The sequence below is a fragment of the Nannobrachium achirus genome (assembly GCF_963921795.1).
Source record: "Nannobrachium achirus genome assembly, chromosome: 1".
Taxonomy (NCBI): Eukaryota; Metazoa; Chordata; class Actinopteri; order Myctophiformes; family Myctophidae; genus Nannobrachium; species Nannobrachium achirus.
Window position 1 is genome coordinate 47,687,812 of NC_137810.1, and position 15,533 is coordinate 47,703,344.

The window sequence follows — 15,533 nt, forward strand, 5'->3', positions numbered from 1 at the left end:
TTGCCCTATTTGTGGAGATAAGTGACCTACGGTCGCTTATCTCCCGATTAGGGAGCCTTACTGGTATTAATAGTGTGTTAAAGAATGCTGTACTGTATAAAGTACAAGGTATGAATGGTCACAAACAAGCCATGACAATATCACAATTTCTACATTATGTTATTTTATTTTCTTTGCCTTAGGAACATACTGTGGGGCCTCATTGTCATTCATAGTCCAAAGTCCTTTTGACTGTCAGTAAAAACAGAGAGATGTGTCAGGGTGAGAGGTGAGTTGCTAGACCTGCTACTCACTGCGGTGAGTGACACAATGTTGTAGTTTTCTGACTTTAGAAAAATACACCGCGGTGAGTTGCTATGTTCACCTAAAACTGGAGCCAATGCCACAGATGCTTTATTGCACCAAATAAAGCTGTGACTGGGAACACTCTTCCCAGTCTGAGGAAGAGTGTTTATTTTCTCTGTATAGCCTACTGTTAGTTACTCGATCAGCACTATATCCAAGTTCGGTTTGGGGATGTCCACATTTAATTGTTTTCATTAACAACATTTAATGATGAGTTATTAGTAATAATAATATTAATAAACTTTATTTATACTAGCCCTTACCCGTTCAAAGATATGAGCTCCGAAATGATGTGCAGTGTGTGGGTTATGGGGTGTGTATATGAGGGATGGAAAGTAACTTTAACTGGTGCTTGCATGATAATATGTAGGAGCATCAATGTAAGAAATACCCGCTTTGTTTAATGGCTATACTGTGTACCGATCTGCATGATTTTTGGACAACATCTGTAACGGGGCCAGACACCCTTCACATATACAAAAACAACATCACAATTGCTTCACAAAAAAGTAGAAACGCAGTAGTACCAGTACAATAAAGCAAAGCATGGCAATAATAATAATAATAATAAAACTAATAATAATAATAATGACAAGAGAAAATAACCATAAAGACAACATTAGTGGGTGGAACAGTTAAGATAGGAGAAATGAAAATGGTGGGCAAAAACAGTTAACTAAAAGCTATGGTAAATAAATGAGTCTCAAGCTGTCTTTTAAAAATGTCCACAGAGCTAGGCTGTCTTAGGTGAAGAGGGAGCCCATTCCAGGCCGTCGGGCCATAGAAACAAAATGCTGCTTGGCCGTATTTTTTTACTTTCATTTTCCTTATGTCTGGGACATCGAGGAGGTCAGCAGTAGAGGACCTGAGGGGGCGAGCAGGAACGTGTCTCGGTAAATAGTCTAAAAGGTATGAGGGAACCAAACCATGGAGGGCTTTATAAATGAGTAAAATAATTTTAAAATTGATCCTAAAACTAACTGGGAGCCAGTGAAGTGATATCAAAACTGGAGTAATATGTTCCCATCTCCTGGTTTTAGTTAAAACCCTGGCCGCCGCATTTTGGACCAGCTGCAATTTGTCAGTAGATCAAACATACAGGTAATCCAGCAGTATTGGCAGTGAAAGCAAACCACTCTGTCCATGAACCTGAATTCCTCAGTTATCTTATATTTTTTGGAATCACACCGGTTTGTTGCACAAGTCACCTGTCTGCCTACTCTGCAATAAATGTGTTGGAGGCTGTGACGCAGATGACCAAAAATATTGAAATGTTGTATTTATTCTAACACATTTGTACAATATTGGAAAACATAAGACTGTACAGGGCCCTATTATGATCCAGGTCTTATGCCTTATGCCTTAACTTCTTTACCTTTTTTTCACTATTTTTAAATACTTCAAATGCTGATCTACATCTGCACGTTGTGAACTTGCAGATCAGCTATTTGAAATATTTAAAAAACAAAAACAAAATAGTAAAAAAAGGGAAAGAAGTTAAGGCATAAGGCATAAGACCTGGATCATAATAGGGCCCACTGTATGTGTCATGATTGGCCTACTATAGTAACGATAAATTAAAACTAAGAAAACAAAAATAGTTAATTTAAAAAAAGAAAAAGCTACAGGGAGCCACAGGCGAGGGGCTAATGAGCCGGCTCCAGAGCCGTGGGTTGCAGACCCCTGATCAATCTGTTTGGAAGCGAGTCCACAATGGATCAGCTGAATGTAAAGCTGTCTTCTGTAATGAGAATAAATATGTTTAAAAATAATAAACGTTTAAATAATTTGAAGTTTTCTAAATATTTAACTTTAAGCACCCCATGCATTGTCAATGGCCATGACCATTTAAAGGGTAGCAACAGCAAAGAACACATGCAGGTTCATATGCCTGGGAGCCAGATTGCTCAAAACCTGAGTTGATACTGCCGGGATTTTATCCCATGACCTTGTAGTTCAGAGTAAAGAGCTCTTCCAACGAATTTTAGTAATTTTTGCTACTTCCCTGACACATCTGCTATTTTTTGAAAATATGAGTAATTAGAGTCATTGCCCCTGTAGGGCAACCAGACCAACCAGTACTTTATTACATCTTCCATCGTCTCCCAAGTATTTTTTTTTTTTTTTTGCCGCACTACTCCTCCCACAGTTTGTGGCACGCACCAACACGCACATATGTTAAATCGACCAGCTTCATCGGGACACGCATGTGTGATATTTTTCTAAGAGATACGTTATATATAGTTTAATTTAATACATAATTAATTTTCTCCACTGACAATTGACACTCAAACCCTATACTCCACTGCCAACCTACCTCCCACACCGCATACTATTTTTGGGGGGCCAGATATTATTACCAGTAAGACTCCCTAATCGGGAGATAAGCGACCGGCAGGTCGCATACACAACATTTAGAAGGCAATGGTAGGAAATCAGGGAACATGGGAAATGGGACAGATCCATGTTGATGACATGTCACTGTACACTGTACAGCTTTGTGTGATTTTAGGCCAAAATCTGTAGGAGCAGTGTCCAAAAATGTGTTTTTAAAAATCTGCCTGATGGTGGCGCTAAATGGGACAGATCCATGTTGATGACATGACTATAGACATACTGTGTACAGCTTTGTGTGATTGATTTTAGGGCAAAATCTGTAGGAGCAGTGTCCAAAAATGTGTTTTGCAGACAGACAGACAGACAGACTGACTGACTGACTAACTGACAGACAGCCGGTGGAGGTTTTGAGAGTAACTGCGACCTGACGGTCGCAATTAAAGATGTGGTGCTGTGATTTTTTCTCTCCTACAACATAATCCACCAGCTGTCCCTCCGTCACGTCACGTCATGTCATGTCATGTCATGTCATGTCATGTCATGTCATGTCACACTTTTGCCCCTACTCTCTCTGCCACCGTTGGCCCTATCAATGCCAAACTTGGATGGCAAATCACAACCTCCGCCCCTGATTTCTCACATGGCCCTTCTAGCGCCACCATCAGGCCAATTCTTGCAAAACACATTTTTGGATGCACTGCTCCTACAGATTTTGGCCTAAAATCACACAAAGCGGTACAGAGTATCTCTGAAGTCATGTCATCAACATGGATCTGTCCCATTTCCCATATTCTCTCTTGATTGGCTACGATTGCCTTCTAAAGTTTGTGTATGCGACATGACGATCGCTTATCTCCCGATTAGGGAGTCTTACTGGTGTTATGTGGCCACACCCACCTGCTCATTAAGTATGCCTGGTTGCCAGGTGGGTGCCAGGAAGTAACCACAAATACACGGGAAAGACATATTTGCATATTATAACCACACCTGGGGGTCTATTAGAGTTAACTCCATAGACACATAACACTACTACTACATCAGCAAAACTAATTTCCCTTATGGATAATAAAGAACATCTAAACTAATCTAGTAGTTAAAATAATCAGTAAAACACACAATAGACTGAAAAATCTTCTTTTGAATATGTGTTTATTGACAGGATGAATAATAAGAGCATTATGCAGGGCAACAAACACAATCTGTTTAATGTAATTATACCAGTGTTTACTTCAGATTTCTCATTGTTATGTGATGTTTTTTTGCTTAGTAGACCACTACTGTGTATATTTGTCTGTCATTTAATGTCTCTACGAATTGAGTACAAAAGGACAAGCCGCTTTCTTGGGTTTAAATCCTTTTAGTAGACGGATCTGAACTACACTGTCCTGTGCACTGCTTTTACTTTGCGAACTGCTAATAAAAGTAATCAATCAATCAATCAATCAATCAATCAATCAATCAATCAATCAATCAAACAAACAAACAATCAGTGTTACATAGTAAAGAGTAGAAAACCACTGAATATCATGTGGTTGTTATAGTCATCAAAGACCCTGTTCCCACTGGCTAAACGCATGTAAACTACATCTCCCACCTCCAGCTCTATGATCATTCCATTAGATACATATTCACGATCCCTAGCATCGTATCCAGTGTTAAGAAGGAGTTGTTGCTCATTTTTATACATCCGAATAAGAACCGAAAGACGGCTGTTTTCAATGAATTCAACATTGTTAAAATGGAGTTTGAAGTTAAAATGGGATTGTGTATAGGAAGGGTATCAAATCAAATATCTAAATATTGAATAAAGCAACTTAAAAAAAAACTGTCTGAGGTGCTCACAAAATCTCAAGTAGAGGTTAAAATTACCCCAAAGATGTTTGAAAGTGAAATATCCCTTTGATAGTAGGGGGGATTATGTGAAAAGTCGTTACGCAGCGGATAAAGCGTGACATTTTATACATGTAAAATGGCCACCTAAAACTGTTGTCTGTTGACTCAAAAGACACCAAAATAATCTCCAAAAAGCATACAATTTGGCACACAATCATGTCTCAGTCATGTCCCTTGGGTCATCCTAAGACATCCTAGATAAAGATCCTAAACAGGAAGTGAATTATTGACAAAATTGTTGGCGATGGGCATTGACTCAAAATAAGTCTGCAGTTGTCAACTGTTTAAACCACCAATTAGAATTTCTTCTAAAAAGTGTAATAAACAAGCAAACTGACAAAAAATAAATGACCCCTAGGATATAAAAAGGAGCACTCAATGTACTTACCAGATATGCTTTTTTGTATATTGTTTTTTAATTGGGAACCCCTTCTAGGATGACCCAAGGGGACATGTGTGCCAATTGTAATGCTTCTATGAGATTCTATAGGCTTTTTAAGTCAATTGCCAACTGTTTGGCGGCCATTTTCAATTTTGTCAATAATTCACTTCCTTTTGAAGATTTTTTTGGGCACCCCTTCTAGGATGTTTTAGGATGACGTCATTGGACATGTGTCAAATGTCATGCTTTATCCGCCACGTTTAGCTTAATCTCCCCTACTACTAGTATGACGCTTAAGGGCGAAAAGCGACCTCGCCCTTAGGGCGCAGAGGGCGAGGTCGTGTGCAAGAGTTGGAGTCTATAGAACCAACCGTGTGCTGTGAGACCCCAGACATGCTTACTCGGTTACTCGTTATGTGAAAGTCCTATGGGTAACATGGTTGAACACCCTTTGGATCGACCACCAAACTCTAACCCAAACCCTAATCCTAACTTCAGTAAAACGATGCCTAACCCTAATCCTAAACCTAACCTCAGTAACCGTGACGCGGGTGATTATTTAACCTGCCGACGCTCGCGGGTGATTATCTAACCTGCCGACGGCCGGACGCAGTTCGACCCAACGGGAATTCGACCTATGGGGCAGTCCCCAGTCCTATGACGTCTGACATCATACATGCGATCCCTTTTATGCCCATATATGGAGATCCCTGTCTGTATAGAACCAACCGTGTTGCGGAAGGACGTACGGACAAGATGTGCGTTTTTTTATAGTTAACTGCGACCTGTGGTCGCAATAATTCATGGGTTTCAAATGTAGTCCGACACGGCCATGTTGAGGACCAATACAGGTGTTTCCATTTGTGTGATTGGCATAGAACTAATGTTCTACACGAATCAGAACACCTGTGTTGGTCCTCAACATGGCCGGTGTATTTGAAACCCATGAATGGACATGAATTAATCACCACCTACCTGTAATTGGATTGTAAGCGTTGCCGATGTTAGTGAAGACCTTGGTGTAGACCAGAGTGGTGTCAACATTAAATGGTCCCACATATGGTCCAGAATTAGTCAAACCAACAGAGAAGGCCACCTTTGGTTTCTCTGTCAACACAGGAGCATTATCATGATTATGTTTATAATCTATCTATAAATGCGAGAAGTCTCTGCGTGTCTGCGTGTATGTAATCCGCGTATCTCGAGAACCGTTCGTCCCACCGGCTTCAGATTCGGCACGCGCGTTCCCCGCCGCGGCACGGAGTGCCTACCTACCAAATACAGTGTTTTCATTCACATACATTAATTGGTCAGACCCTCATTTTAATGGTGTAGGAAGGTAATGTCACTACTTTGACCATTGTAGTGCGTTGTGAGCTTGTTTGTTTGTCCAGGAATTTCGATGTTAGAGTTCTGTTAAACTATGGAACGATTCAATTTGCTTAGATTTGTAGTTTCAAATATGTCTTCTATGCATTTTGGGGAATAACATTTTCAGTATTCAGTCTTCATTTTAGAACATAATGTTTTCTAAATATACTTACTCCACAGTTCCTCAACTTGGCTCTCAGTTGCAGTCAGATCTGTTTTTATGGTGGACAGCTGAGCAACATGGGCTAAAATCAACACAATATTAGTGGTCAAACATAAATACTCATGCATCATTTGAGTGGAATAAACTTTCCCATGTGGATTATATGGATCAAATATACAATAAATTACATTATCAAATTATTATCTATTCTCTGAGTTCAACTGAAGTAATTAACACTTAAAGAGGTGGTGCCATAGTTTTGTACTTTTTCTGGTTTTCATGTGTCTAGGAGGTTGACAGTACTTCATTAGACCCCCTGGTGTGGTTGTTATGAGAAATTATGCATTCTCTTTTTATTTGGGTTTTTAGCTGGAGGATGCCACCTGTTGGGTCAGACGTGCCGTTCCAAAAACACCTACAGTACTTATTACATCATAGAATCAACCCCTCCCCTAATTACCATTCACCCAACACACAAGGGTGTGGCTAACTTCAGCTGGGTCACCACCCACCATGACAACCACGCATAACAATGAATTGGTGGGTGTGGCCACATAAAAACATCATTTTAACTCTTTCTGTACACTTTTTTTGGAAAAGTTCTTCCTCCTAGTATAATCATAATAGTAGATAATCATGTTTTATAGAGGGGAAAATCATGGCACCTGCACTTTAAGTAAGTCATTTTTCAACACTGACTGCTTCTACCTGCTGTTCAAATTACCTTCATTTTCCTTTTTCAAGTCCAACACCTGGCCCTCACTGACACCCAGTCTGGTCGAAATGGCACTCAATTCCGCAGCCATTTCTGAAACAGATATATGTTAAACATACATTTCAGCCTGGATCTTCAAGTTCCATTTTTAACTCATATTTTGCATAACAAACATATTGCATGTCACCGTGTTAACCATCTTAACCTGCATTTTCTTTTGCCATTCCTTCCATCTCATTTTTGGCGACACTCAGCTCCACCCGAAGATCAGTCACCAAGTTCCTCTGCTCCTTGGCTTCTCCCTCCATGTTCTTCAGCTTCTCTCTCTGCTCTACCACTGTAGCTTCCAGACGATGCACCATGTCTCTCTGCTCTTTGGCTTCTCCCTCGCTGGCTGCCACCCTGGCCTCCATGTTCTTCAGCTTCTCTCTCTGTTCTACCACGGTGGCTCCCAGGCTATGGACCAGGTCTGTCACTGCTTTCAGCTCAGCCCAGATGTCCGGTTGTAAGAGGGTACCTGGTCCACCATGGCTCTCTATCTCCTTGACCCGTCCACTCTCTCCCTGAGCCCCAGCCTCAGACAGGCAGAACAGCAAAACAAGCACAGCTCCACAGCCCTTCATTCTGAAACAGAGTCACTCAGAATATATTGGGCAAATTCATGTCCTTATATACTCACAACCCTGATAAACCAACATTGGTTTTACCCAGTGGAAAGTTAATGAACAAGCTGGACACTAAATAAAGTCAAGGACCATCTGAGAGTTTCAACATGTGCTGCAAGATAAGATATCCTGGTTCTGAAAGGTGTGAGTGTGAATTTATTTATAGTATATACTGTATAGCTGCTGACCCTCATCTGTCCATTTGGTTCACTCACAGAGTTATAGGGGGTCCTTGAAATTAAAACGTTTGAGAAACACCGTTGGTTTGAGTTGGAAGGAGTGAAGCAGCATTTCTATGTTTGCTGTCACCTTATGGTTTGAGTTTTACCCAAAAATAAAATAAAAATACCTTCATCAGTATTTTACTTAGGGCCAACTGCATCTCCTGTCATATGTAACTTTTTATTTATCGAGCTAATAGAGCCAGCCTGCTTGCTCAGGGGATAAATTGAATCTTGAACATCAGGTCAAAATGTATGTCAGATCCTGTATCTAGGTGAGACATTGTCACAGTCTGGGTCGGGCCCTTCCTCTTCCCCTGTTCTACAGTACCACTCTTTGATCGCCCCTCCCCTCCTGTGAACCCGATTGATAATCTGAGCTCCTCCCGGCTTCACAGCTGTGAGCTTTTGCCTAATGACTGCCTAGTTGGCCAGAGCCTACAGTATTTAAGACTTCTTGTGGCTGCTCTCTGTGCTGGATCGTTGTTTTGCTGTCTGTTCCTCCAGTTTTCAGTGTGTGTTATTCTGTGTATGCGTTCAGTGTATGCTTGTGTTTACCCTGTTAAGTTCAGTAAAGTCTTCGTAAACTACACTCCTTGGTTTCCAGCATATAGGCCTACTTTGAAGTTGAGTTCTGCATTTGTGTCCTCACCACCACAACATCGAACCGTGACAGTCATGACCTTTGACACGATCTAAATGTCTCAATACAAGAGCAGGGAGACAAAATACAACAACCTCAATAGTTAATATTGTATTAACATACTACAGTACCATAAAGATTGGACAAAAATTACAATGTATTCATTACAAAAGTTGACATAGTTTTTATTTATTTTTTTAAGAATATGTTTATAACATTTTCAACAAACAATATATAAACAACATATAAAGCGACAAGACAGCAAAACAACAATACAATAACATAACAAAAACAACAAATACAGCTCAGACCCAACCCGTTGCAAATTTAAGTTTAGATGAATGGTAGGATTAATCCCCCAGCCTCCCGCAACCCAGTATGGGGAGGGCAGAAACCCAGCCCCGGCCAGAGTGGCATTCGCCAGAGGGCCATTCAACAACAGTCCGGAAGCAGTAGGTAAAACAGAAAAATAGATAGATCGATCAGGGCCGACAAGGAAACCCCTTGAGCACAGCAGCAGACAGCACAGGTCCAATGAATTTTAGATACGGGTCCCAGATTTTATAAAAGGCGTCTACGGTATCTTAGAGCGTAGCATACATGTGATATATTCGCAGGGAATACAATCCATTATAATATTGTGCCATGATTTTTTGGAAGGAGCAACATCCTTGATCCAAAACAGGAGGATATTCTTCCTGGCAGCAAAAGTTAACACGTTGAACAGCCTTTTATGATTGGCATTAACACTGTGACCATCTGGGAGACCGAGTAGAAGACACATAGGATTTGAATCAATAGGGACACCGAAAATAGCGGATAGTTCTGCTACAACATCAGACCAATAATTCTGAAGCTTCACACATGACCAAAGGCAGTGGACGTAATTACCAACTTCTGTTTTGCATTTAAGACAAAGTGGGGACACACTTGGATCCATTTTGTTTTTAAGGGCAGGAGTTATATGTATGCGGTGTAAAAGTTGACAGTTATGCTTTAACTTCTGTATAAGCCAGTTGTGTGATCAGTAGAGTGCATACTGTATCTCTGCCAGGAGGCAAAATAGATATTCAGTGAAAGTTCTACATACAGTAATAAGGGGTCAAAAGTTTAACGATTAATCAAGGGAAATTCAAATTATGCATTTTAGAAAAAAGAGAACAAAAATAAATACCTTACATTTTTGTTTACTTAAGCTAAATTTAAAACGAAACCACAGCCATGAAAGTAGCGCAGCCTGTGGTTATCATTTCACCATCTCTATTGTCATCTCTACATTCATTACCTTCCTCCATTTATCTCTGTCAAATTGCTCAAATTGCTCAGTAATCCCCATGGTATAATTGTTAATTCCTTGTATCACCAGTCAATCAGTGGTTGCAATTTAAAATGCAAGTCAGGTTTTTGCTACCCCACAGCAGGGTTTCTCAAAGTGGGTGCCGTGACGCAATTCCAGGGGTGCCGCAGAATTCTTTGATAATATTTGGAATGTATCATTAATTATGACTTCGCTTTAACCACTTAGACTTAGTAAAATGGACCTGAGTTACTGTACTCGGTATGATTTTTTCAGCCTACAGTACAGTATCTTCAGCAAAAATAGCCAATCTACAAGCTCACAACGCGTCACATTGTTACACATTGTGAGCTTGTAGAGCGTCTATTTTTGAATGTTTAAGTGGTTAAACGCCAAGTATAAAATTGTTATTTTCAGTCTGTCCTAATGGAAAACAGATATTCTTTTCCTCGAGACATATTGTATCTTAGAGGGAAAGATACATTATTTGACATAAATGTTAAATACATTAAAGTAACAATGTAATTCAGGGGTGCCGTGGATGGAAAAGTGGTGACCTGAGAGGAAAATGTTTGAGAACCTCTGCCCCACAGGACACGTGAGTCCTCTGGGAGACTACGGTTACGGTAAGCATGTGAGAGCTCCAACATGTGGTAGCGTAGGCTACATGATAAGAGCTGCAGGGTTGTATGTCCTGGCTCAGAGTGGATGTGAATATATTTAATGTAATCAGCTGTTGTCATTTAAAATACATGTAGTGAGGTTGTTCCTCTGTTGTGATCATGTTCCTAACTGAGTTTAGAGTGTCCATAAAGAGAAATGGTCTCTCAATCTGATATTGCTTCAGTTTGTAAATATTCTCTCTCTAAAGGTAAAAATTCTCTTCACTGATCCAAGCACAAATAATGGAAGACAATGTAACAGGGCCTCTTAGGTCTTTCTTTTGTCACTTTGTGACATCCATGCCCTCGAATCATACGTAGAAACACATGCACATACATGTGTTTGACCATTTTGAATGAACCCAGGGGCGTCACAAGGGGGGGAAGTGGGACTGAGTTACTAGGGCCCAAGGTGGAGGGGCCTTGTAGATCTGCTATTTTTGAAAGGTTGTGAAAATGTGTGCAAATCTTAGATGGGGGGTCCATGGCCAAATCCATATAATTTTGGGGGTCCTTGACATGAAAAAGTTTGAGCACCACTGACATAGAAACAAAGTTTTTTTTTTTAAATCTTAGGATGTGAAATATTCAAAGACTTGCACAGATAGAAGATCTACAAGCTCGCAATCAAATAAAACTAGCTACACTGTCTACAAAGCCTATAAATGCAGTAACTACATTTGTGGTTGACATGATCGTCAAAAAGGTCAAATCAGCCATGGTGATCTTTGGGGGATGAACAATAATCGAATTAATACATGTACAATTAATGCAATATCACTCATAAACATATAACTAATTTGTCTGGCAGCCAGAACACTTTGAAGAACAACTTGAACTTCATTGTCACATCACAGGTTAACTGGTGTACAAAATAATTATTTGTTGTAATAAGCTCCCATATTTGCAGGTTTAATGAAGGATAAGGATAGTAAGAAAATAAGGAAAACTGGACATAATTTTCCTTTTTTTTTAAAATAGCAGCAGATATGGTAGAACTGATATATCACCATATGGTTTTAGAACAATAGCAAAAATATAAACCGATGTAACAACTAATACCTATTACCTACTGTATGTGAACATGTCACGTACACAACCCAGTATAACTCAGTGAGGGAGGGGTACCAGTGATCCCCATTCACTGTTTGTTTGATCAGCTGATCAAATACTGTTAGTTCCCTTCCACTGTCTCCAAATGCACTTCACTTCACGTTTCACTTTCTGTATGTGTATGCCATACCACCACAAATAAGACATGTAACTCACAACACACATTATTATAAACATATTATTATAGGTGACTTGTGAGACACCTATAATTTTGGTTTCACAACAGATGTTTCCATGGAAATGTGTGTGTGTGTGTGTGTGTGTGTGTGTGTGTGTGTGTGTGTGTGTGTGTGTGTGTGTGTGTGTGTGTGTGTGTGTGTGTGTGTGTTGATTTTGACATAGTTTTAGTCTAGCTTTAGTCGGCTAAATATCATACGAGTTTAGTAGTGATGCACGGAAGCGGGGATTGAACCTGGGGTTCCCACTCGCCAGACCAACACACAACCTGACATGACAATAGGGCTGAGCCCAATTGGCAGGGCTGTTGTGCTCTGGGTCTTGGCTGTACTAACTGGGGCTATACTCAAACATAAAATGACTTGTCTTTTACTGGATCCCTTCTCCACTAGTCCATCCCTAACATTTAGTTGTTAATGGTTGAAGAAATGTTCAATATAGCCTATTTATTGCGACCGTCAGGTCGCAGTTACTACCAAAACCTCCAACGGCTGTCTGTCAGTCAGTCTGTCAGTCTGTCCGTCACGTCACACTTTTTTTTTGATTAATTAGCTGATGGTGAAAGTGGAACCCTCCAACACCTGCGGCTCAGAAACCCAGTTTATGGAGGGGGAAATAGTGATGTTTGCACCTGTACAAGACAGAGGTTACTGGCAGACTTGTTGTTGTTGTTGTTGTTGTTGTTGTCTCCACCAGCCGAAGGCAGGGGGAGAGTATGTTTTCGCCCCTGTCCGTGCGTCCGTCCGTCCGTCCGTCCTCCAAGTCTGTTAACAGCTAATCTCCGGCACCGTTGGCCCGGTCGCTGCCAGCACACACACTCCCTGGATGCCAATTCAGAACCTCTGCCCCACATTTTTCAAATGGCCCTGTTCTAGCGCCACCATGAGGCCGATGTTTGCAAAACACATTTCTGTACACTACTCCTACAGATTTTGTCCAAAAATCACGCAAATCGGTAGACAGTATCTCTACAGTCATGTGATCGACACGGATCCGTCTGATTGTCCATATTCCATCCTGATTGGCTGATATTGGCTTTCAAAGTTTGTAAGATTGGTCCATTTTGGACAAAATGCCTCAAATCACAAACGCAGAGTGCAATTATCACGAAATCGCGCACAAACATTCCCATGCCCATTCTGGATGCCCATTCAGAACCTCTGCCCCACATTTTTCACATGGGCCTGTTCTAGCGCCACCAGGAGGCCAATTTGACTAAACTACCTTTTGGCCAGTACTCCTACAGATTTTGTCCTGATTGGCTGAGATTGGCTTTCAAAGTTTTAAGATTGGTCCATTTTGGACAAAATGCCTCAAATCACAAACGCAGAGTGCAATTAACATGAAATCGTGCACAAACATTCCCACTAGGCCGAGGAAGAAATGCCACTTCAAATTTTTTAAATCAGCCTCATGGTGGCGCTATAACAGGCCAATTTGTGGTTTTACCTATAACTCCACCGATCAGTTTCAAACTTTGTAAGCGCACTCCCTATAGGCCAAGGAAAAAACATTTCCTTGCATTTTTCACATCAGCCTTTTATAGCGCCACCAGGAGGCTGACTTATGTAAGACACATTTTTGGATATTACTCCTTCAGATTTTACCCACAATTAACACAAATCAGTACACAGTATCTCTACAGTCATATGATCAAGACGGATCTGTCCCATATTAAATATTCCATCCTGATTGGCTAAGATTGGCCTCCAAACTTTGCAGGATTGATCTGTTTAAAACAAAATGCCTCAAATCAAACAAAGCGTGCAATTGTAATGAAATTGTGCACGCACATTCGCAAAAGGCCAAGGAAGAAATTACACTACAAAATGTTCAAATTAGCCTCATGGTGGCGCCATGAAAGGTCTAAGATTTGTGAAGAACACATGCCACCCTTTTTTACATTTGCCTATTATAGCACCACCAGGACGCGTGGCCTGGTGGAGACATGTGCTCGGAAGAGCACTTCTTCTAGTTGTTGTTGTTGTTGTTGTTTATGATGATGATGATGATGATGATGATGATGATTGAGATTGTTGTAATTATCATTGTTTGTTGCCTGAACAGGTCACCATCTGTGATGTTTCTGAAGTGAAGGTTCAGATCCAAAGCAGGACATTGCTCTAGTGTATTGCAATGACCTCATCCGGCATCATTTGTTGGCACAAAGGTTCAGACGCTCAGAGAATCAGACCAGAGTCTGGTCAATGTTTACGGTCGGTTACCTTATTTCACTTTAAAAATACTCCTGGGGTCATTTTAACATTTACTTGGGCTTTTCAGTGCAGTGCAAGTTGCTCAATTCAAAATGTTGATATTTTATCAATTTCATCAGACACCTATACCTTTACAGACCCTTTGAACTGTGTGTGTGCACGCGTGTGTGTGAGAGCGTGCATGTCCAGACCAGTCAGGACAGTACAGGATGGATTCAGTTTTGAGTTGCCTTCTGTTCTCCAATATTGGTCTCATGGATTTAATAATGATGTTTCATATATCTCTGACTTACAGAGACATAAAACCTAACATCGACTGAACTATTTCTTTTTTTTCTCTTTCTCTACATATTTAGAGTTTCAATCTCCAAGTTCATGATGGATCAGCTGAACGTAATGCTCTCATGTGTAATGAGAATAAATATGTTTAAAAATAAAACGTTTAAATAATTTGCCATTTTCTAAATATCTAACTTTAAGCCCCCAATGCATTGTCAATGGCCATGACCATTTAAAAGGTAGCAACATCAAAACAAGTTGCTACTGCCGGGATTCGATCCCATGACCTTGTGGTTCAGAGTAAAGAGCTATTCCAACTGAGCTACAAGAGACACTGTACATTGACAATCAATGAACTTTACTTTGCAGATTTTGTAATACTAATCCTACAGTAACCAAATACTGTACAGCCGATCTACAGTGTGACAAGTTATGAGCTTGTAGATCTATTCTTTGCGAATCTTAGTAATTTTTGCTACTTCCCAAGTTCCCTGACACATCTGCAATTTTTGAAAATATGAGTAATTAATGTGGTTGCCCCTGCATGGCAACCAGACTATAGTACTTGTCCGACTTTATACCAAATCGACCGGCTTCATCGGGACACGCATACATGCAATTTTTTCTAAGAGATACGTATTATATAGTTTAATTTATATACATTTATTTGTGAATTAATTTTCTCCATCGAGCCCACATTGTTTCTTCAGGAACAATATTATCTAGTTTCATTAAGTGTCCCGCGAAGTTTGGCCAATGTGGGATGGGGCGGGACATACGTACAAACAGACAAAGCCAGACGTAGGAGAGGTTAGCAGTAGCACCGATCAAAAATTAAAGTAAATTAAAATTTAATAGAATTTATAGGACTGATGAAAGTTGAGGCAAAAAAAGGTGTTTGGAAATACATGAAGAAAAATGATATTGCTGTTGGGCGTGTTGGCTGCTGATTGCGTCTGACTGAAGGTAATATCTCTTCGAATGATTTGTGGATAATACTGGAGATTCTTAAAGGTCTCCTTCTGTTTGCATCGGAATGAGTCTTCTTGTCCCT

General features: G+C 40.3%; 1 protein-coding gene across 1 annotated transcript; it reads right to left on the reverse strand.

Annotated features, from left to right (window-relative positions):
- Positions 1–1,172: 1,172 nt before the first annotated feature.
- Positions 1,173–7,829, reverse strand: LOC308288373 (uncharacterized protein; the record flags this gene model as incomplete). The annotated part of the gene is made up of 5 exons (XM_080729794.1): positions 1,173–1,210; positions 5,933–6,064; positions 6,502–6,573; positions 7,216–7,299; positions 7,412–7,829. 5 exons carry the CDS (start codon positions 7,827–7,829, stop codon positions 1,173–1,175), a joined length of 744 nt encoding a protein of 247 aa, XP_080585920.1.
- Positions 7,830–15,533: the final 7,704 nt, after the last annotated feature.